We start from the raw sequence: 25,291 nt of genomic DNA, 5'->3' as shown, positions 1-25,291 counted from the left end.
ATAAGAACTTTGTTTTAATTTTCTTTTACTGGATAGAATATAGTTGAAGCCTTAGAAATGCTTTAAAAAGTTTAGTTTATAAAAGTGTAAAAAGATCTCATATGACAAAGATATTATATTAAGAAACTTAGTAAAGTTAATGCTTATAAGTAGGTGATCTCTCCCTCTGCATGAAACACCGTCGTCATCCTGTGTTCTTTCCCAGAAGTTCCTATGAGTGTGTTGGGCCAAGTAGAGTAATATTATACTTAAAAACACAAATTCCTGGTTTCAGCGTAGAGAGAGACCAAATTGGGACCTGGCAATGTGTTTTATTAACCTTTTCAGTACTGTTTTATCTTTACTGAGCATCTGATTATACTCCTGAGCAGAACTTCTCACCACTACCTCCTTGTTACCTCCTCTCTTACTCTCTTTTCTTCACCTGTTCAACTCTCACTCATCCTTTACATGTCAGTTGACATACCCCATTATGCACAGATTTCTCCCTCATTCCACTAAGTAGAGCTGATCCGTTCTTGGCCTGGGACCCTAAAGATACATGGTAAATACGATGAATAGTTGGTTTCCTTCCATATACTGTAGAATAATTTATTACCTACATATATGGTGTTTTCCACTGGAAATCAGTTTCTTCACAGTGGAACAGGGCCACTCGCAGAGGATGGAGAGAAAACATTTTGTGGAATTTCTCTCAATACAAGCAGCTTGAATTGCCCCAGATCAGCATGTCAGTATCACTTTGGTGGCCCAGTTCCATAAAGTTTGATGAAAGAAATACTATACTTTTCATCAGGAGCCATTTATTTCCCAGGAACACAGACCCAGTCCCCCTAAATATGATGCTAAAGCTCCTCTATGGTATTTTGACTCACTAAATAAATGTTAAAAACATTCCAATTAAGAACTTATAGAATAAATTTAATAGATTGAATTATTCAAACACTTAAAAATGCATGCTACATATCTCCAAATTTGGTAGTACTTTGTATGATGAGGATAAAACACCAAGTATCCAATTTCAATTAGAAAAACCCTCATAAACAAACACAGTCATGTCTCCAATTATCTTGGTAAAAACAGGATGATGAATACAAGATGGTATATTTCTGACTACATCTGGGTAGGGATGAAAATGATCTTTCATTTCATCTATAAATGGCAGTGTAGTGCAATCATTCATTTTATGGGCTACTAATTAACCTAATATGCATAGGTCAAAAACAATAAGAGTAAATGTAATAAGCATTTTTTTCCTAAGAAAACAGGTATAGATTTTGCTTTATAATTTGAAGACTGAGAGAGTTCACAATGTACTTCATTTTGTTAAGTGACTTTGCCCAGTGAACTCAGACTAGCCCAATACTTTCTAACCTGTGCTTCCTCACTCTTGGGATATGTGTGCTAATAGAGGCTAATTTATTGGGACTTGGCTGAGCTGTTATCCAAGGCTAGGTTAGGATGCCCTTTGATGTACCTCAAAAATACTCAGTTTGGCTCTCTTTCAGCACTTAATACCCTATGTTGCAATTGCCAGCTTATCCTTTCTCCCACACTGGACTGAGATTTATTTTAGAGCGTGATTCATTTTTACTCTAGCACTTGACAGTACAATACAGATGCCCAGAAAGTAGTCCCTGAATGGATAAAAGTCATCTTCTTGGCCTTTTTTAAAGGGAGCATAATTGCTTTATAATGCTGTGTTAGTTTCTGGAAAGGGTGTGGAGAGAGGGAACCCTCTTGTACTGCTGGTGGAATGTAAATCAGCCACAGTGGTGGCTCAGATGGTAAAGAATCTGCCTGCAGTGCGGGAGACCTGGGTTCGATCCCTGGGTTGGGAAGATCCCCTGGAGGAGGGCATGGCTACCCACTTCAGTATTCTTGCCTGGAGAATTCCATGGACAGAGGAGCCTGGTGGACTGCAGTCCATGGAGTCTTCAAAGAGTCAGAAACAACTGAGAGACTAACACTTTCATGAAGAACAGTGTGGAGGTTCCTTAAAAACTAAAACTAGAACTATCATATGACCCGGCAATCCCACTACTGGGCATGGTGGTGGTGGTGGTTTAGTTGCTAAGTCATGTCCAACTCTTGCGACCCCATGGACTGTAGCCTGCCAGGCTCCTCTGACTATGGGGATTCTTTAGGCAAGAATACTGGAGTGGGTTGCCAGTTCCTTCTCCAGGGGATCTTCCCGATCCAGGAATTGAACCCAAGTCTCCTGCATTGCAGGCCAGATTCTTTACCAACTGAGCTATGAGGGAAGCCCACTACTAGGTATAGACCATGAGTAAACCATAATTCAAAAAGACACATGAGGGGAAGAATGTACTGCTGCTGCTGCATTGTTTCAGTTGTGTCCGTCTCTGTGCGACCCCAGAGACAGCAGCCCACCAGGCTCCGCTGTCCCTGGGATTCTCCAGGCAAGAACACTGGAGTGGGTTTCCATTTCCTTCTCCAATGCATGAAAGTGAAAGTGAAGTCGCTCAGTCGTGCCCGACTCTTAGCGACCCCATGGACTGTAGCCCACCAGGCTCCTCAGTCCATGGGATTTTCCAGGCAAGAGTACTGGAGTGGGGTGCCATTGCCTTCTCCGGAAAAATGTACACCTATGGTTAATTCATGTTGATGTATGACAGAAATCAAACCAATTTTGTAAACCAAACAATCAATTAAATAAGTAAATAAATATTAAAAAAGACATATGTACCCCAGTGTTCATTGCAGCACTATTTATAATAGCCAGCACAGGGAAGTAACCTAAATGTTACATATGAATGGATAAAGAAGATGTAGTATATAATATTGGAGAAGGCAGTGGCACCCCACTCCAGTACTCCTGCCTGGAAAATCACATGGACGGAGGAGCCTGGTAGGCTGCAGTACATGGGGTCGCTAAGAGTCGGACACGACTGAGCGACTTCACTTTGACTTTTCACTTTCATGCATTGGAGAAGGAAATGGCAACCCACTCCAGTGTTCTTGCCTGGAGAATCCCAGGGACAGGGGAGCCTGGTGGGCTGTCGTCTTTGGGGTCGCACAGAGTCGGACACGACTGAAGCGACTTAGCAGCAGCAGCAGCAGTATATATTATATACAATGGAATATTACTCAGCCTTAAAAATGAACGAAATTGGGTCATTTGTAGAAAAATCATCTGTTTTTAAACTCTTCTACCTGTTACAGAGATATTCTCTGCAACATTCCAGATAATTGGTTGTCCAGTCTCTGTTTAATTGCAGTGACAGAAAATCTTAGTCTTTTTTAAACTGAAGTATAGTTAATTTTCAGTGTTGTTGTTAGTTTCAAGTGTGTAGCAAAGTGATTCAGTTATACATGCATATATGTGTGGTGTGTATATGGATATATATATTTTTTCAGATTCTTTTCCATTATAGGTTATTACAAGATATTGATAATAGTTCCCTGTGCTATGCAGTATGTCATTGCTGTTTACCAATTTATATATTGTAATGTACATATATTAATCCCTAAATCCTAATTTATCTCTCCCACTCTCTCCTCTTTGGTTTTTAAGTTACTCATCCCACCATTTTTTTGGACCACTGTGACTGTAATTTTTTTTCTTCTCGTTGCTAATTATAAGTCAGTTTTTCTTCTTCATTGCTATGAAGTCATTAACTTTATAAATTGCAAACTCCGGAATTTTTGTACTTCTGGGAGAGAGAAAGGAAAAATGAATTCTTTTGAAAAGAAAAATAACTTCATAAATCTGAAAGAATATTAAAAAGCATTGAATTGATTCTCCTTAGTTTACAGATGAGATTCAGTGAGATTGGGATTTGGGTTAAGGGACAGTAACAGGGCTATAATTCCAGGATATACACATATGCCCTAGGTTATTTGAGGCTTCTATTTCATCTTGATTTCAAATGGCTGAGGTCAACTATTTCACCCTGAGTCTTTCTAATATGTTCTCCATGATCTGCTCTAAAAGGAATGCTCGAGTTCAGTGTTTGGGGAATATCTGTTCAAATTTAAACTGGTTTCTTGACTTTAGTACCTCTCAGAAAATTTACATTAATGTGCCCTGTGATTCTTCAAGGAATAGTGAGAGCATTTTTACTGGAAATTAATTCCTAAAAGAATTGATGTTCAAATAATACCCTTTGGAACTTATACCTCTATTTTAAACATGCTCCATTTTTTCAGGTGTCTTGATGAAGTGATTTGCAGATATTCTAAAACTAATTTCGGCATGTTCAGGACTATATACAGGAAACCTTGTATGTAGACACAGTAGACATTCATGAAGCCTCAGTGAAATTACTTAAAAGGCCTCTCCAACCACAAATTTCACATTATAGAGCCTGGGATTCTGTCATTTATTTATTCATTTGGGCAGATATGGATTTTTTAAATTACTTGGAGCCAGAGAGAGGGACCTTCTCTCTTTTTTGTTCTTTAACTTTGAGTTATAACTGAAGTACTCTAAATTATACATATGTAAAGTATGTTATTTGATCACTTTTGACATAAGTATATACATAAGAAACCATGATCAAAATCAAGATAACAAATATGTCCATCATTCTAAAAATGTTTTGTGCTCTTTTGTAATGCAGCCTGCTCTCTACCCCTCCTAGTTATGGATCTTCCTTCTACCACTAAAGAATGCTTTGAATTTTCTAGAATGTTGTATAAAAGAAATCATAGAGCTTATATTCTTTCAGGTTTTTTTTTTTTTTTTTTTTTTTTTTGGGTGGGGAGTCTGGTTTTTTCAGTCAGGCTAATAATTTTGTGGTTCATAGGTATATGTCATTTTTTAAAACTGCTGATTAATTTTTCAGGCCCAGTAAATAATTATCCATCCATCTGTTGATGGAGATTTAAATTGTTTATGGGCCTTGAGTATTAAAGTGGTTAATGAATATTTTTGAACAAGTTTGGGGTGGCTATGTTTGTGTTTTCGGGGGATAAGTATTTGGAAGAGGAAAGGCTTGGTCATTTTGTAGGCCTGCTGTTCTTTTTAAAGTGAAAAGTGAAAGTGAAGTCGCTCAGTCGTGTCCTACTCTTTGCGACCCCGTGGACTGTAGACTACCAGGCTCCTCAGTCCATGGAATTTTCCAGGCAAGAGTACTGGAGTGGGGTGCCAAATCCTCCTGTGTGAGCTAGTGTACTTATCTTGCTCTTCTATTACCCCGAGGAAGTAAAGCAATGGGAGAGACAATAGCAAAGGGAGTGCCCTATGAAAGAATTTAGAGGGGAGATGATTTGGATTGGGGCATTAGGGAAAGGCAAGTTTTGTTAGGCTTCCAAATCTGTGTACTGGGAAGAGTGAAAAGGAGGGTGTACTCAAGTATTAAGTTCCATAGACTGACTCCCTTATTTCTCATGTGGCCCTTTTCAAGTGGAAACTTGTTTCTACTGCATTGGAATTTCCAATATTATTTTCCAACCATTCTATACCCTCTGTGACCCTAATGATGCATATCAGTATTGCCCTGGTGTCATCCCCAGCTTGTTTGCTTCTGCTGATGGCTCTCACTCCCTGATGGGCCTTCTGTTGCATAGGTGCTTCCTTGTCAAGAAGAAGAGTAGGGAGGTGTCTATACTTTTGGAGGCAGAAGTGTTTTAGTACCTTTTCTAGAAAGATTTGAGATGGACTTTCTTAGCTAGGTCATTTAGTACTTACTGTTGTTCATGTGATTGTAAGAGTAGATAAAGGTAACATAGACTATTTTATTTGATAGCAATAAGATAATAAGAAATGAGACTATTGTGATTTTTCGCTCTTTGATATAGCATATCACCTATTCATTTTGGATGTCCTCTAATGAGCTAACACTAGGCTTGTAGCAATCTATTACGCCAGTATCAATTTTATAAAATGACATGTTTGCACGCTTTCTTTTTAAGAACAAGTTAATGTAATATTAACTTGTTATGTAATATCAGAAACACTGATTTTAAAATATTTTCCATTCTAAGGGGAATTATGTCTGAGAGTATTCTTAAAAAATCAGCACTGTAACTTTTTTCTTCACATTCACCATGTTTTGTTCTACACTTGAAGTTGTGGTTTTTAGAACGATTCAGGTTTTGCTTATTTTTTCTGGAAATTTTTTCTCGATAGTGAAGTCCAAAAGAAATTATTTGACATTGACTCTGCTGGAGAAAACCAAAGCACTTAGGATGTTGGATGTCAGCTGTGTCCTGTTGCATTACTCATTGATGTTTGCTGTAGTTATGTTCCTGTCAAAGAGTGCATGTAGTCACCATTCTGATCGGAATATTTGAAAATACCAAAAGGGACTTTTCTGTGAAAAGTGGAAAAGATTCTACTTTGCCTTAAGTACCTTGAAACTAATGCTAATTCAAAAAAAAAAAAAACCCAACAGGTTTTTTTGACAGAGAACATGCAAGGAGATAGATGATTTAAATTAGGCTTCCCACAGAGCAGCCTAGTACTTTGAATTTTAAGGTAATAATTTTTTGTACTTTTTTTCTCAGTATGACTTAAGTTAAAATGTACTTATGTATATTTTTATAGTTCCCGGCCTGACAGGGGTCTGCATGGTACTGGTACTATTCTTGATGTTTACAGCTTCAACATATGCGATACGGTGAGTGTCAGAGCCATTATTTTGATGTTTCTTGGTCAGACTATTTAGATTTCCTTCAGATTATCTTCATTTTCATATGTATAAAATGTCTTGATTAACCCAAATGCTTAGTCAATGCAGTATTCTGGTTCCTGTGTAACTAAGAGGGAACGAGAGACATTTCTATATATAATTTCCTGTTTTGGAAAAATCTTTCAGTCAAATATTCTGAGTGATAAGGAATTGTGTATGGGAATGTTTCAAGTAAATATTCCCAAGTGGAATAAAAGGAAGATGTGGCTTAACTAAACATTAAAAAAAATACGCCTCAATAACTTAGAATAGGGCATTACTATGATGTACACCTGAAACTAATATAATATTATAAGAAAACTATACTTTAATTAATAAAAACAGAATAGGACTTACTTGCAAAAATGACCAAGGCCTTGAACTAAGCAATAGTGGGTAGAAAGCCCTGAAGAGGACTTTGCCATATGTGAGAACCTGCTAAGTAATAAAGCTGCCAGTACAAGCTTGTGAGGAAAGGAAGGCTTAAGTGATGAAATTCTAGCTCCATGACAAAGTTACCTGTGAAAAATTGCACCGCTGAAGATTTGCAGGAAACTTTAAGTTATATTTATCAGTGCTCATAATGGACAAGGGGAAATATAGGAAGTATTTAGCTATCTAAAAATCTGAAAACTGAAACTCCTGAATGCCAATATACATTATAAAAATTAAAAAGTAAGCATGTTCCTGGGAGCATTATTACACTCACATGGAACTATGCATGCACGTTAAGCTGCTTCAGTCGTGTGTGACTCTGTGAGCCTGTGGACTGTTGCTCACCAGGCTGCTCTTCCATTCTTCATGTGAGAATACTAGAGTGGGTTGCCATGCCCTCCTCCAGGGGATCTTCCTCACCCAAGGATCAAACCTGTGTCTCTTCTGTCTCCAGCATTGACAGGCAGGTGCTTTACCAGGAGTGCCTCCTGGAAGGCCCTTCTATGGAGCTAGTACATTCTTAAATTTGAATAGTACTTACAACAGTTGAGAAATATGCTGTAGAAATGGGTAATTTCTATAAATAGGTAAGTCACAGAAGAATTGAAAGCAAGTAACACAAATGAAATAATACCCAATTCCAAGATACTGGAGATGGATATAGTTGAGTCTGGGTCTGGGGAGACAGGCACTCCTACACTGTGATTGGGTTCTTAATTGATAACCATGTTTTATAGAGCAATGAGTGGTGTATATAAAGAAACCTTACAAACCGTGTGTCTTTTGACGTAATTCTGCTTCTAGAAATTTAGATTAAAAAAGATCAGATCTATGCAAGAAGGTGCATGTTATAAGGGTGTTACTGCTCTTGTCTGTGGTGGCAATCTGTGACTGAAGTAAATGTGACTGTATTGGTTTTTGCCTAAACTGGGGGTTCTAAAAGGCTTCAGGGGTTGTTATCAGAATCGTCTAAGCTTTTATCAGATAGCTTCCCTGAACATCCACTCAGATATATGAAATAAGTAACTGATAGTCTTTTTACTTCTTTCGAACATTTATAGGTTGTGTTTGTTGTACCCCTCCCTTTTTAGAATCTTGGTCCTCCCCCAGGCCAGTAACACAAGATATTAAAGTTATATACTGTCTAGAAAAATCATATAAAATTTTGATGAGCATTTATTTAATTTATCTCCATCTGAATTTCCTTTGAACTACTCTCAAAATACATATTAGGATAGAAACATTAGTTGTTTTTAAATTGAGAATATTGATAAAGGCAGCAGTAGTAAATTAGCAGACTGTTGCCTGCTCCTTAGCCTTACATCATAATAATTTAAAAATAAACACCTGATTTTAATTTTTTCCAGTATCTTTATTTGAAATACAAAGAATCTTCAAGATAATAAAGTGTTGCTTATAATTTTTGTCGGTTTTCTGCAAAGGTATGCTAATATGTTGATATTAATAGATAAGTCTCAGATGAACTCATGTTTCAACTTTCAATAATGACATGTATTTGAAAGGATGCATGCTTGTTTTATTGAGATGGAGTAGGAAGTGAAATTGAAATTAAGTTATTTGTTTTTTTCAGAGTTTCTAACTATGACATCTTCTGGTATACTCATAATCTCTTCTTTGTCTTCTACATGTTGCTGATGTTACATGTATCAGGGTAAGTTTAATAACTTTTAAAAATCACATGTGCTTAAAAATGGGGTAATGACAGATGAGTCTATAGAAATTTTCATAGGAAATGGCAAAATTGTTTGGTTACTGGAATTGAGGGTAGTGTCAAGAGTGGGATGAATTACTCTATTTTGGACATAGCATGTTTTAATGAAACTAGCCTAAAAGTATATTAAAATGGAAAGACAAAATTACTTCTCCCACAATGTTGTAGATTTTAAAGCCTTCTATGATTATATCTTTTTTGTAATTTTTTAAAAAATTTTTAATTGGAGGGAATATATGTATACTATTATAGTTATATCTTGATAAACTTTAAAAGAAAATGAGCAGGAAGTGAAGAGCTTCAATATATTTAATGTTTGAATTTTCAGGAATTCCTTATGTCTTGCTGCTGCAGTTTGTAACAATGGAGTTACCAGGTTTTAGTTTAAGAAGTCCTAGGGGCACTAGTATTTGCAGAGAAAGCCAAGGATTTACAAGGACCAAAGGAAAGCATCTGTGAAAAACACCAGAAAATCAGAGGGAAAAACAATAGCTTCCAAGTTGTTACAAAAAATATACCCCCAAATTCTGTGAAACGTTATGTGGACCCAAGCAGTATACTCAAATGTATGGTGCTTAAAATAATTCGTTATGTTAGAGGATGTAAATAATATACTTTTTGTGTATGTTCATGTCTGTATGATTACCACAGTGGACCTGTGGTTTTAACACTCACACTAATATGACACAGTAGGCTATTGTTCGGCACCAGGTTCACTTGGTTTAGTAGAAGGATACAGGACCGGAAACAGAATGTCAGCCGGATAATGCCAGATGCTTCTTCAGTGGGAGTCCCTCTAGATGTTCAGGAACCATATTCCACCTTCTCTCCATTACCTCCTATGTAGTAACTCAGTTTTAAGGTGAGATTGTATGGGTAGTTAAGGACCACTTTGCCTTGGGGAAGGCTCAAGCTCCACAGGAATCAATCTCTTGATAACGATCCAGCTTTCCTAAAGGGATGATCTCAGTTGCTAGAACACACTGCATCAGGAAGCTGAATCAGCATCCTCCTCGTCCAGATGTGTTCCATCCGCAACAAACAATGCTGACCGGTAACACAGCTGCCACTCCTTGTTTGTCTTAACCCGGAATGTTTCCAGGGAGGCAGTATGTGGAGAAAAGTTCAGGCCTGCTGTTAATTTTTTCTTCAGAATGTTTTATAATATACTTTCTCAGTACAGTAAATCTTATCCATAATGGTATACTTATCTCAAGCTGCATGTTCAAAATGTTTTTCCTCCAATTTTGGAGGCCGCTGGTTTAGATATCAGCATTTTATGGACCTCTGTCCCCCATGTCCTGGTTTAGTTTGTTCTGTATCATGGTTCTAGAACATATAATTGTAGAGCATTAGACCCATGGACGGAGGAGCCTGGTAGGCTGCAGTCCATGGGTCACAAAGAGTCGGACACGACTGAGCGACTTCACTTTCATTTTTCACTTTCATGCATTGGAGAAGGAAATGGCAACCCACTCCAGTGTTCTTGCCTGGAGAATCCCAGGGACGGGGGAGCCTGGTGGGCTGCCATCTGTGGGGTCGCACAGAGTTGGACACGACTGAAGTGACTTAGCAGCAGCAGCAGTAGCAGACATATGGCTGGGCTTCTCTGGTGGCTCAGATGGTAAAGAATCTGCCTGCAGTGCAGGAGAGCTGGGTTTGATCACTGGGTTGGGAAGATCCCCTGGAGAAGGGGATGGCAACCCACTCCAGCATTCTTGCCTGGAGAATCCCATAGATAGTGGAGTTGGCAGGCTACAGTCCATGGGGTCACAAAGAGTGGGACACAACTGAGAACTAAAACACACACACACACACACACACACACACACACACACACACACACAGATATCTGGCCACACATGATCCTGACTTCCAGCGAGCCAACGGCTGCCACACGGGGAAGAGGGCCACAGTCAGTGGATCCTCTGGGTTCTGTTCTTTTCCCTTGTGGGGCTAGCGTATTCTGTAGCACCAAGAAGGCCTTTGGTAGAGAAAATCTGCTTTATATTCTGTTCTTTAAATGGCTTGTTTGGTTGTCCAGGGCTATTATCATAAAAGTGGACTATGACTAAACGTACGTGCTACTAATGGTAATACTAATTTAAAATATTTGCATAATGTTTACTATATGCCAAGCATAAATTCAAAATGATTTAGATGCTTTATACTATTAAAGGATTATAGCTCTATAAGGATAAACAATACTATTAAACACCCTTTACATAAGAAAATAGGTTTAGGGAGAGTACATAACTTGCTAAAGTTTGCTTAACTGATGTATTCTGCTTTCAGATCCAGGCATTCTGACTCAAAAACCCATAGTGTTTTATTGTTTGTTGTTGTTTTTTTTTTTTAGAGAGTTCAATGCTTCTAAAAATTTGGTTTTAAGTTTTTTCCCCAAACTTATTCATTTTTAATTGAAGGAAAATTGCTTCCCAATATTGTGTTGGCCTCTGCCATTCATCAACATGAGTCAGCCATAGGAATACATGTGTCCCCTCTGTCTTGAACCTCCCTCCAGCCTCTCACCCCTTCCCACCCCTCTAGGGTGTAACAGAGTCCTGGTTTGAGTTCCCTGAATCATACAGCACATTCCCATCGGTTATCTATTTTACACATGGCAGTGTACATGCTTCCATGTTACTCTCTCCATTCGTCCCCCCACCTCCATCCCCTCACCACCGTAAGCCTGTTCTCTATGTCTGCATCTCCATTGTTGCCCTGCAAATAGGTTCATAAGTACCATCTTTCTAGATTCCATATATATGTTTTTCTCTTTCTAACTTACTTCAGTCTATATAATGGGGAACGTTCGCCTTTGAGTCAGTTCTAATGATGTGGATGAACATAGAGCCTATTATACAGGGTCTTAAGTTTTTATTTTTAAAGCTTAATATCTTGATTTACCTGGGCTTGCTATCTCTAGCTATAACAAATTAGAGAAAAATGTAATAACTTGCTGGTAAAGTTAGTTATGCATATTTTTGCCTTTAAGCTGTACTAAATTAAAATTCTGAAGAGATCTGTTTCTTTGTATTTCAAATAGAGTCACTTTTCGAAGGTTCAAGCGTTTACATAGACTTCTGAAATTTAGAGAGTAATGAGTTCTGTCTCCATTATGGGGGGAAATACAATATATATTTAAATCTTGATTTTACTTTTGTGGAAGAGGGATCATAAACAGAAAGTAGCTTTAATTTATATAAAGAAATAACCAAATACATCTAAAGAATGACTTATATATTCAATCTATTATACCAACTGGATTAATAGTTCTTTGCATATTATAGATAAAAACGAAGAAAACAATTATTCTAATACTGAAGTGTGTCATGCAACAAATATACAATACTCTAAGCATTCTGTAGTATACATATTTTATGAAGTTTAATTTTTAATTGAGAATAATTGACAAATAAAATAGAATATATTTAAAATGTACAAGCAAATTAATACATCTATCACATTACACAGTTACCTCGTTTTCTGGCATGAACACTTGAGATTTACTCTCTTAGCAAATTTCAAGTATACAATATGGTATTATTAACTGTAGTCACTGTGCTATAACTCAAATCTGTAGAATTTACTCATCTTCTAACTAAAAGTTTGTAATTCTGTGAAGTTTAATTTTTAATAAAGCTACATAGATTATGCTTCTGGTATGGGGAAAAAACTACTACTGATAAATCTTACAGCTTTTTCAAAATGGAACATTTCTCAAAATGTTCTTTCTTATTGCAAAAGATCTATCTATGAGTAAATCTATTGAAGCTATTATTTGTTCCATTGTTGAAGACTTAGATATATTTTTATTTATAAAATGCTTTGTTAATTTTACTCTCTAGCTTTTGGTTATACAACTAAAGTACAGCTATTCAAAACAAGCTTCTTGAATTTATACTGAAGTTTCTGGTAGAGTATGCTTTAGATTTGAACAGAAACTCACTATTTGTTGGTCATGTGCTTTTTCTCCATCAATATGTTTAGTAAAATAATAGGGTATAGAAGAACAATGTAATATATAAGCTTTAGTCTCCAAGCATTGATTATTATTTTGAAATTAAAAAAAAATCAATGGAAAGTGCTAAAGGCAATTTTAAACTACATATTTTCCAAGTGTAAACATACTTTATTTTCCAGAATTCTAGTAGTGCAGAAAATTGAAGGATCAACATAGGCTAGAAATTGTAGACAGTTTTTTAATTCAACAGCAAAGCTGTTTGAAATTGTTGACTTTTATAATAAGGAGGAGCAATTGCTTTATATAATTTTCTAAAGTCAATTTTATTTTTATAAAATCTCATTTTGAAGAAAGTTCAAACGATGATTTTGACCAAGATTCTTTCAGTCTCCCTACAACATATCTAAGTAAATTTCTAATTTTGAAAATGCCATTCTGTTTTTGGAAAGCTCTAATTTTTATGAAGTTGTTTCTTGTTTGAAATAGATTCCAGAGCCCACATTCTTAACTACTAAATCAAGCTGGCCATTGGCATGGCTTCCCTGTATCCCATTTAAAACTGGAAATTGAAATTAAATGTGGTGCTCCTGGGGTATGCAATCTATATTGGCTAAGTGGAAGTCTTAGCTTTGCTCAAAATATTACACGCAGTATTATTTAGGATCCAATTACCTTGATTGTTTGCTGTGTCTTAGTCGCTCAGTCGTGTCCGACTCCTTTGACCCCATGAACTGTAATCTGCCAGGCTCCTCTGTATGTGGAATTCTCCAGGCAAGAATACTGGAGTGGGTAGCCATTTCCTTCTCCAGGGGATCGTCCTGACCCAGGGATCGAACCTGGGTCTTCTGCACTGCAGGCAGATTCTTTACCAACTGAGCTACGAGGGAAGCCCAGTTAACTTGATTATGCATGCCTTTAGCTTAACCTAGTTTTTATTCTTTTTGCCTATGTATTAGATTTTTTTTCCATTAGTATTTATAAGCATTTCTATTGCCTGGCACCCCAAAAAAGAATATATCATATACACTAAACTCAATTATTGGAGAAGGAAATGGCAACCCACTCCAGTGTTCTTGCCTGGAGAATCCCAGGGACGGGGGAGCCTGGTGGGCTGCCGTCTATGGGGTCGCACAGAGTCGGACACGACTGAAGCGACTTAGCAGCAGCAGCAGCAGCAAACTCAAATTATTTTTCAGTGATTAAATGGATTTTTAAAATACATTATTTTTTCCCTAAGAGATCAGTGTGGCATGGCAATTAAGAGCTTACATCACTTACCAGCTGTAGGACCTTGCCAGATAATTTGTCCTTTCTTGTTTATCCATTACATGGGTTTAATAATGAAATATCCATATGATAGAGTTGTCTGATGGGTTTAAATAAGTGAGTGCAGCAATGTAGGTAGAATATAGATATACTGAATAAATGTTAGCAGGAAAACAATTATACTTGCACTAATATAAATAACTGTGTAAGGAAGAAACTCCACATTTATTTGGTTGAGCAATAATTTTTTTTTTAATAAACACATTTTTTTTTCAAGAGCCCAGATTTTCCTATTAGCAAAGTAATCTGGTAAACGTGTAATAAAAATTGCTTAGCAGATCAGAGAATATTCCTTGAAAGGGCAACAATCTTTATAATGTTGTTAGACCTCAAAAGGGCAATAGATTTTAATGATAAAGGTTTATTTGAGGACTTTAAGACAAACCTTCTCCTAAGGAATTTTTTTCCTCATTTTTAATACACTTTTATAGGAGATTGTTATTTTTACACTGTATTTAAAGATATTTCAATTCAGAAGACATTCAGAAAAAATATTGAAAAGCCAAAAATGTTTCCTCTTTCCAGACATAAATGTAACTGGACATTTCTTTCTTCATTTTCATTTGAAAAACTCATCAAGAGGAGAGCTATACTGCCATTCTCACTTACTGATAAAAGGGATATTGAAGGGAAAAGCAATTATGAATGTCACAGAGTCTCAGCCCAGAGCCTCACCGACTCCTTTGAAAGGCACATGGAGGGAACACATTGTAAATGAGATTTGGCACCTGAGCCTCTCAATTTTAAGACAGCACTCCCACTGGCTTTAGCTCTAGGAAGTGTTGTGTGGGTGGTAATTGTGTTTTACTTTTTATTTACATAAGAGGCGAAATATAATGTGAGAATTCTGGAAAAGAAAGGGGGAAGGTCCTCCTCAGATGTGTGGATGACAGTGAGAGCCAAATAATAGTAAATATTAATAACTGAGCCAGCTGGACTTTTCAGACCATATTTTATTATTATACATAAATGATACCTGAATTATTCTTTTAAACAGAGCTTTCTGCCATTTGGGACTACTTACTGGCATGAGTTCATTGTAGAGCATGATTTATATTCTGCTTAAATCATTTTTTCAGAAACTTGAAAAGGAATGGCTTTCTATGAGTGTGTTTCTAAAAACATTTATTCTTTAAACCCAAGGAACACAGTGAGCGGCCTTTGTCAACAAGTACAGTGAACCAGAGGCATTGTCAGCTTCGTAGGAATTAAAAGTCAAGAAGTTAACCTGGAGCAGACAAACACTTATGAGATGAGGCTTATTGTATTGGTTTATCTTTCTTCTACTATGCCCTCAGGAGAAGGAAATTAAGAATATACTGTTGAAGGTATTTATGAAACATAATGAAATGTTAGAAGTTGCTGGTTCCCAAGAATCTTCTCTTTTAGAAGCACTTGTACTGAGGTCTCCTTTTACCCACTCTGGTGTGGAAGGAGGAGAGGCTTGTGGGATTTTCTTCCTGGGGAGAGGCACCTTCCCTTCTTAGAATGTCAGATGGAAACTTGGCAAAGCCACGTGAAAGGAAGGCCCGGAAGCTGTAGGTTAAGCCAAAAGTATTGGAGAAGGAAACGGCAACCCACTCCAGTGTTCTTGCCTAGAGAATCCCAGGGACGGGGGAGCCTGGTGGGCTGCCGTCTATGGGGTCACACAGAGTCGGACACGACTGAAGCGACTTAGCAGCAGCAGCAGCAGTACAGCATCACCGACTCAACAGACGTGAATTTGAGCAAACTCTGGGAGATAGAGGACAGAGGAGCCTGGTGTGCTGCTGTCCACTGGGTTGCAGAGTTGGACACAACTTAGCGATTGAAAAACAGCAACAACAGGAGAATAATAATGGGCTTCCAGGTGGTGCTAGTGCTAAAGAATATCTCCCACTGCCAGTGTGGGAGATACAAGAGACACCGGTTCCATCCCTGGATTGGGAAGGTCCTTTGGAGTAGGAAATGGCAACCCACTACAGCATTCCTGCCTGGGAAATCCCATGGACAGAGGAGCCTGGCGGACTGCAGTCCGTAGGGTCACAAAGAGCCAGACATAACTGAGCACACGCAGACGCACACATATAAAACCTTAGGTAAAAGGGAGAAAGGTGATAGCTGAAGTCGTAGTTGAACAGTAGAAAATCCCAGTGTTCTCTGCAGCCTACCTCCATTATGCATCTGTGAGTTAGAATACGAAAGAGAAAAGAAAATACAGCAGGGAGATATATCCTAGATGAATTGCAGTGTTTTTGAAAATAGGATTATTTCCTTTTTAAAAAGCTTTCTGTTTTGTGTGGCGGTGTAGCCGATTCACAATGTTGTGGTAGTTTCAGGGGCACAGCAAAGAGACTCAGCCGTACATATACATGTATCCATTCTCCTCCAAACACCTCTTCCATCCAGGCTGCCACATAGCACTGAGCAGAGTTCCATGTGCTATACAGTAGGTCCTTGTTGGTTAGGATAGGACTATTTCTTACTGATCTTTATCTGTGAAACTCCTTTCACAAGTCCTCATTCGCTCGGTATTTGCCGGATTACATGGAATTGTGTTAATTTGCCTTTATCTAGGAATGTGTTGTACTTCTAGGCCCTTACAAGTTTCTTCAAAGTATTGCAGACAACAATAAGAATAATCTGTGTATTTGTTTAAATGTCACTTGGCTTGCCATTCTGGACCTGTCACTTACATTTAGTGTTGTTTAGATAATAAGTTATTATGGCAACTAGAATATCAATTCATGTGCCAGAGGAATTAACTTTGAAGTCTTGACTATTTTGGTTGTATTGTAGACTGGCATATTTTTATTGGAGATTTTTGTGTGCCTCTGTGGCTAAAAATTCTTTGGATCATGAGAGAAAATTTTTCATCTCTTTGTCTTCCTTCACTTTTTGGTTTTTAATTTTTCACTTAAATATATAGTGTGAGTAAAATTCCTGAGAAAGTAAGTCTTTGTTATATACATCCAAAGTCCCCTTCCATAATATTTTTATGTTTTCCATATGTTAATAAATTTAATGTTCTATACAACTCTGACCTTTAGATATGTGTGTATTTTTCTCATTTCTAATTTCCTATTCATAGGATTTATTTTCATTCTTAGGTAAAAATGATTTTTTATGTAATAATTCCTAACTACAGTCTTATGATTTATTTACATTTGTTGATATTTTATCCTGAAAGCCAGGTAGGTGTGGGGATTGAGATTATGGGGTATTTTCTGTCATAAGGATGCCACATAAACAGATATATGTAAGTAATATATACAAGACATTTTCATGTACATAAATTGATTTTTACTGTGTGTGTGTGTGTGGCACGCTCAGTTGTGTCTGACTCTTTGCGACCCCTGAACTGTATCCTGCCAGGCTCCTCTGTCCATGGGATTCTCCAGACAAGAGTACTGGAGTGGGTTGCCATGCCCTTCCCCGGGGGATTTTCCTGACCGAGGGGTTAAACCCACATCTCCAACACTGGCAGGTGGATTCTTTACCACTGGGCCACCAGGGAAGCTCAATTTATACTACAAGCTATACTTATTAATGAATTTTTAATCTTCTAAACTGTGAGTTTACTTTCTCCCCATTTTGAGGATAGAAATCGTGAACTTCAGACTGAATACTTTCTCATGTAATTTTAACCTAGGTTTTTTTCCTGGGGCCTTATTTATAATAACAAATGGTTCTGGCTGGAGGTACAGGGTAAGAAGGTTGGGGAGGAAGGAGAAGGAACAAGGGCTTAATTTATTATAAGAAATGTTTCCAGTACATCAGTGTTTTTCTGAAATGTGGAATAATCCTTTTATCCCATGCTGCCATTTTAGTAAAGCCTGAAAGCAGAGGAAATATTAACAAATATTAGATGCTAACATATTTTTTCCTTCCCAAGAGATCAAAGTCCTTTCCTTTATAAACCTGTTAAGTAGAGGATAACAGGTACTATCTCTCTTTCAGCTGAGGAAGCTTATTAGAATGACCTATTTTACTTGCACACTTAAGGAAGGTCTGAATCTCGGTCCTAGGTCCTTAGATTCCAAGGCTTTGTTTTGCCAGCCACACAGAGTCTGTGGCAGGATACCTAATTCCAGGGCTTACTACAAAATGAAAATGCAGGGCCCCTTGATAATAAATTGCTAAGCATTTGAAGATGATGGCGACAGAGCACTTAATCAATTACAATGTGTCTCTAAGAGTTGGAGAAGGCGATGGCACCCCACTCCAGTACTCTTGCCTGGAAAATCCCATGGACAGAGGAGCCTGGTAGGCTGCAGTCCATGGGGTCCCTAAGAGTCGGACATGACTGAGCGACTTCACTTTCACATTTCACTTTCATGCATTGCAGAAGGAAATGGCAACCCATTCCAGTGTTATTGCCTGGAGAATCCCAGGGATGGGGGAACCTGGTGGGCTGCCATCTATGGGGTCGCACAGAGTCCAACACGACTGAAGTGACTTACCAAGCAACAGCAGCCGCTCTCAGAGTAGGAGCCCTTGAGACCACACAGGTCATACATCCATTTTATTGCTCCAGTCAAGCTGAAGGATACAAATACATTCAGGCATCCAAAGCAGGAGCCCAGGAAAGAATGCAAAGGCAAGTTTCTAGCAAGAAGCTGGCTAGACCAGACAAAGTGAGGCTGAGAGTAGAAGCTTTGGTTGGGTGAATATCCAGACATTTACAGTTTCTCTGAGATGTACTGGGTCCTTAGCTTAGAAAAGCACTCTACCTTTAGAGGATACTGAGATAGGCTTGACTTTCTTGATGACTTAGGTTAGGATGGACTCAGTTCAGGGCAGGACTGAGATCTCAGGTTGGACTTCACAGTAGTCAAGGGTGAAGAGGGATACTCTTAGTTGTAGACTAATTTAGTGCTGCCCCTGCAAAGGTGAATGTACACACGTTTATTTTACTAAATGCCATTTGTCAAAGTCTAGACATCTTTATTGAAGTCAGAACGAGTTCAAACTAACGTCTCTGTTAAAACCAGATGCCTCCTTAATCAAATGTTTCAACAGACAGAGCAAAAATTGTTTATATACTTCTAGAATTTATTAATCCATTCAATGAATATTTATTAACACATTATGAATTACAGGCCCTGTTTTAAACACAAGACAAATCTTTGATCTTAAGTAGTGTACATTCTAGTAGATTCCACAGAATCCGGTGAATTCCAGTGGGTTTTGAAATATTGAATTTGGGTGTATTTGTTATTTTCTTAAGCTTTTTGTTTTTTTGTACTTGAAGCAAAGTGAAAAGAACGGCCAGTAATTAGGTATTATATTGTTTTCTATAAAGAAAAGGAGCATTTTGTGTGTTATAGAATACTAGGTAAAAAATACATTCCTTGTGGGACTTTTTCCTCTACTTTAAAAAAGGATTAAAATCATTAAAAACATAAAGGTCTCATAAGCTACACTGCCTTTGTTAGAAATTTGTAACTTGCAATTAAAGTAGAGATGATTTTGTGACACTCCTTTTGGCAGAAATGGTGTTTTGTAGTATTTAACTTTTACTAGAAAATGTTCTTGTGAGTTCTGTGTTTTAATCTGGTAAGGATTTATTCTGTGTACTATATTACTTTCAATGACTTTGTCACAACCAGGCATTAAAAAGTTAGTAGTATAACTGAAGTGTTTCTTGAGGCAAAATGGAAAAATAGAAGGAAACCTGTTTTGTGGAAACACTGTTGAGTGTTGAAAGTGCATCTTGAAATCCTTATGAGTGCAAAAACAATTGTGTCCACAACCACATATTTTGATACACCATAAAATCCTTGATTTCTCATGATTGAAGAACACTAGACATTCCCACAGATACTTAAAAATCTCTCTTTTGGAACATAATACTAAAAAAAAAATTAGTAATAAGCATTTTTATTCCCATAGTCTGTGTACCTCCATCCCCTACTGCACACTGTCTTAACTTGGCAAGACTTTCTGCTTCCAGTTGACTTACATCTTTTTTCTTTCCTTTTTCATTTTCAAATGATTTTTCATTTAATTTTAAGAGATACAACAATATAAGAGTGTTCCTTTTAACTTTGAGATGCACTTGCCATATTTAAAAAATTATGTAGTTATTATTTGCTTTGAAAAATTAATTTGCTAGAAATACATTGAAGACTTAAAACATGAAAGAAACTTGCTGGAGAGTTGAAGAGATTTGGCAGTGAGTACGGTTATAAGAGGAATATATAATGCACAAGATATTAGCCCTTCTACTAGTTTGGGACTAAACAGTGTATTTTGTTCATTGTAATCTCTCATATTGGAATTCCATTTCCCTATCCGGTTACATTGGGATCTCCATTTCCTTCAGTTGCTTATCCCACGAAGCCCTTTCCAGAATGTCATAATCAGAGTTCATAATCTCTGTATATTCTTTAGAGGTCATTACACATCTATATAGCATTACTGATTTTGGGTTTTTGTTGCTGTTCTTGCTTTCATATCTAATTATACTCATTAAATTTGTGGAATGGCTATTCGGTTTAGATTAATTAAAGTGAAATAATATGATAAATTCAATTTTTGCCTGTACTACCACATTTCAACAGCTACAAGTTAGCCCATGGCTGGACAACACAGATTTAGATCATTTCCACCATCACATAAAGTTCTTTTGGATGGCAGTGCACCAAACTGTAAGCTTCTTGAAGGCAGAGGCTATATCATTTAAATTAATCAGTCCCAAAACTTAAATAATAATCAGTGTGAAATAGGTATATCTCAGTGGGGAGGTAGGGCAATGAGGAAGATCAGGATTATTTGGCAGGTACAGAGGAGAGCTGTGCATTTTTTAAAGCATTACTTCAAATGAGCTTTGTTATTGCATTAAACTCTAAAGAAAGGCAGGTATATTAGGTCTGCTGAAATACGTATAGGTACTGGGGACTCAAATAAATCATCGAGACCACATATGGAACTCAGTTTTAACAAATGTTGTCACACTGAAGTAATTAGATTAAAAGATGATATTTGATTTTATCTATCAATCCCATGTCTATAAATATTTAATGTGCATTACTATTCAATATTCACCTGATATGAAGAGCTGACTTTCTGGAAACGACCTTGATGCTGGGAAAGATTGAGGGCAGGAGGAGAAGGGGTCAACAGAGGATGAAATAGTTTGATGGTATCTCTGACTCACTGGACGTGAATTTGAGCAAACTGCAGGAGATGAAGGACAGGGAAGCCTGGTGTGCTGCAGTCATGGGGTTGTAGAGAGTGGGACACAATTTGGCGACTGAACAACAACAAAATTCAAAATTCTTCAGAGTGAAAGTATTTTAGGGGCTTGAAATATATTTTTAAAGAGATGTTTTATTTAAGATTGCATGTTCTAAGAATTTCTGCGCTTCAGTTCAGTTCAGTTGCTCAGTTGTGTCCAACTCTCTGTGACCCCATGGACTGCAGCACGCCAGGCGTCCCTGTCCATCACCAACTCCCTTAGCTATCTGCACTATCCCGTAGTTCTGCACTAGTACCAAAGAAATGAACACTCCTGTTTTTCACTAATACAATGAAAAGGTAAGTTTATTGCATTTCATTGAACTTTAAAAATAACATAAAATTATTGGCTAGCTAGAAATATACTACTTCCTTTTTTTAGATATATAGAGTCATGTAGAGCCATAAAATTGTATTCTTTGCATACTTAGGCCTTTGATTTCAGAGTATTGTTCATAAGCAGAATGGAAATTCTGCAGGGAGAGCAAGCCTGGTACACAGGAAGAGCATGGCCTTTGTCTGACTTGACCACTGACTGACAGTATGGTCTTGGGCAGATTACCTAACGGCTCTGAATGTTTTCACTCATTCTAAGATGAGGAGACTGATCTTTTTTTATTCTAATTTTTATTGGAATATAGTTACTTTACAATGTTATGTTAGTTTCTGCTGTACAGCAAAGTGAGTTAGCTATATGTATACCTCTATCCCATCTTTTTTGAATTTCCTTCGAGGCCACTAATCTGTATACCACACACATGTATTATGAAGTTTGTGGAAATAGATTAAAGCAGCAAGCACCTGTCTGGCATGTACTACCTCTCCTTTTGATACTAAGTTCAAAACCTGCCACTGTCCTGCCTTTTGAACTCCTCAGTATGTTTACCACCTAATTTATACAAAGGGCTTCCTTGGTAGCTCAGATGGTAAAGAATCTGCCTGCAATGCAGGAGACCCAGGTTCAATCCCTGGATCAGGAAGATCCCCTGGAAAAGGGAATGGGTACCCACTCCAGTATTCTTGCCTGGAGAATTCCATGGACAGAGGAGCCTGGTGGGCTACAGTCCATGGGGTCGCAAAGAGTCAGACACCTCTGAGTGACTAATACACACAGTTTATACAAAAACCCCAAGATTCTGTGCTTGATTTTTTTTCTGATGAATGGTAATTTTTGTTTGTTTATCATTGTCTGTCTGTAGATCTTTTTTCTTTAGTATGTGTTCCTTCAATGACAATAATTATATTCTGAGACAAAGAAAATACCACTTTGATGGGCATAGACATAGGTAACCTATGCCATTAAACTTGAGAACAGCTTAAAATAACATAAAGCTCTCCAAATTAAAAGGGATTTTAGAAAATTTTGTGCTACTTTATGTACCAGGAACAACATTGTTTATTTGATTGGACTGGTCTGAAGATTTGTGATGCTGGGAAAGATTGAGGGCAGGAGGAGAAAGGGAAGACAGAAGATGAGATGGTTGGATGGCATCACCGACTCGATGGACATGGGTTTGGGTGGACTCCAGGAGTTGGTGATGGACAGGGAGGCCTGGCGTGCTGTGTGGTTCATGGGGTAGCAAAGAGTCGGACACAACTGAGCGACTGAACTGAACTGAACTGAAGATTTGTACTGCATGGCAACAACATTTATCCTAATAAGGACCATTTGTACATGGGGTAATGTCCAACCTGAATGCTGTTATGACTTAGGAGAAGGAATAAATTACATTCCTTTGCCTGATGTTCAGCAGCTCCTTCTCTCTCTCTTTCTCTCTCACTTTCTCTCTGTCTCTTACACACACACACACAGACACACGACACTCTATCGGACCTAATTTCCAGGCTTTTGTTCATATTGAACCCCTTTCTTTGATGTCTCCTTCTTTAACCTACTTATTTTCTTTGTGTGACATAGGTTTTTGGAATGAGGGAGATCAAGTTTCTGAATACCATGCCATTCCTTTCTCCAAGGGATTCTCCCAACCCAGGAACTGAACCCAGGTCTCTTGCATTGCAGGCAGATTCTTTACCATCTGAGCCACCAGGGAAGCCCCATGCTTTGACTACTACTGACTGAATCTCTGACCTGCACAATATGGGCTTCTCATCTGTAAAAATGGGAATAAAAACACCTTGTATGTCATTTTGAAGTTTAAGTGGGAAATTCGTTGTTATTGTTGTTTAGTTATTTAGTTATGTTATTTAGTCACTAAGTCGTGTCTGACTCTTTTGCGACCCTGTGAACTTTAGCCCACCAGACTCCTCTGTTCATGGGATTCTCCAAGCAAGAATACTGCAGTGAGTTTCAATTGCCTTCAAGGGATCCTCCCAACCCAGAGATCTGACCCGTGTCTCCTGCATTGGCAGGCGGGTTCTTTGCCACTAAGCCACCAGAGAAACTCAAGTAGGAAATAGATGTTTACAAATTTTCTGACATACTTTCTTAGTAAATATTGATCTGTCCGTCCTTTATCTTTTTCGAATGAAAGTTTTGAGGATCTAGTGATCCAGTGAGTTAGCATGCTGTATAGTAAGAGGTGAAGAGCCATAGAATTTGAGTCAAACCTGGGTTCAAATCTTAGCTCTGCCACTTACTTGCTGTGATATTACTTAATCTGTTAAAATAGTTTCTTAATTGATAAATAGTTATTCCTATTTACAGTAGTTGTTGTAAGGATAATATGAAATGAATATTAATTATTTTGGACTGGACCTCATACTTACTATACATTACTAAGCTGTCATTAAATCACTCCACTCAAATCATCATCTGTGGTCTGAGTTATGTTTAGCTTCTCTAAAGATACCTTCTAAACTGGATCTTAAGCTTCTGAAGGGTTAGGAGCCAGGTTTGAGTATTTCTTGAACTTGGTAGCACCATGTAGGATCATGCCAGTTGCATTATGCCAGTTTGTTCAATTTATGGCCAATAGAAAAACTGCTCCAGATTTTTGGCCTGTCTATCTGTCAGCCACTATCCTCAGGGTAGTCAATAGGAGCAGTAAGTTTGGGTAACTCATTACTTGTAATCAAAGCTGTACCAAATTATCAGATTTTCTAAGTAGAATGGCACAGCAATTGTATTATGTGACTAGAATTTTATAAAGAATTACGTACTTCTCTCATACTTGTACAATATCTGTGTATTTCTTCCATGCTGCTGCTGCTAAGTCGCTTCAGTCGTGTCCGACTCTGTGCGACCCCACAGACGGCAGCCCACCAGGCTCCCCCGTCCCTGGGATTCTCCAGGCAAGAACACTGGAGTGGGTTGCCATTTCCTTCTCCAATGCATGAAAGTGAAAAGTGAAAGTGAAGTCGCTCAGTCGTGCCCAACTCCTAGCAACCCCATGGACTAGAGCCTACCAGGCTCCTCTGCCCTTGGGATTTTCCAGGCAAGAGTACTGGAGTGGGGTGCCATTGCCTTCTCCTAATTTCTTCCATACTTAGACCATATTTACATTACTTCAAAAAAATGTGTGTGTGGCCTACCCTGGATATTATGTAATGTAATTCACTACTTAGAATCTTGTTACATGTACTGTATATTCTCTGATGATTAGTTATGGGAAGAAAGTAAAATGAAGAGTGAAAGGGAATTGAGCATAAGCATCAGGAGAAAATGAGAGAATGACCAAGTTGAGTAGATGGTACATTCCACCAAAGACTTAGTCATTGCTTTCCTAACTTTCATATGTTAGATCTATTTCATACCATTATTCTTGTTATAGTCTTTGTTGTTTTAAAATATTATCTTTGTGAAAATCATTTACATAATTCTTGTAGCTGTGGTAAACTTAAAGATGTACTTTTTAAATATACTAAAATTATTTGGGTAATTTAAAACATGAAGGCTTAGGGTTAGGGTTAGCATGAAGGGCAATTTTAAAACACTCATAGCCAACCAAGAAAAAGAATTTTGGAAACTAAAATTTTAATATTTTCAAAATTAAAATAAACATTTCAATGCTT

The 25,291-nt window shown here is 37.7% G+C and overlaps 1 protein-coding gene across 5 annotated transcripts in view; it reads left to right on the top strand.

Annotated features, from left to right (window-relative positions):
* NOX4 (NADPH oxidase 4) overlaps nucleotides 1-25,291 on the top strand; it is a 190,041-nt gene that overhangs the window by 49,707 nt on the left and 115,043 nt on the right. For all 5 annotated transcript variants that reach the window (XR_008714693.1, XM_055581577.1, XM_055581578.1 and 2 more), the window contains 2 exons: nucleotides 6,515-6,587; nucleotides 8,665-8,745. Coding sequence is in view for 4 of the 5 variants with exons in the window: in XM_055581577.1 (XP_055437552.1) it covers nucleotides 6,515-6,587; nucleotides 8,665-8,745 (154 nt within the window). In the remaining variant the exon portion in view is untranslated. The remainder of the gene's footprint in view (nucleotides 1-6,514; nucleotides 6,588-8,664; nucleotides 8,746-25,291) is intronic.

This window comes from Bubalus kerabau, chromosome 5, assembly GCF_029407905.1.
Source record: "Bubalus kerabau isolate K-KA32 ecotype Philippines breed swamp buffalo chromosome 5, PCC_UOA_SB_1v2, whole genome shotgun sequence".
NCBI lineage: Eukaryota > Metazoa > Chordata > Mammalia > Artiodactyla > Bovidae > Bubalus > Bubalus kerabau.
The sequence above is the reverse complement of the archived record's forward strand: the minus strand, read 5'-3'. Positions and strand labels throughout refer to the sequence as shown.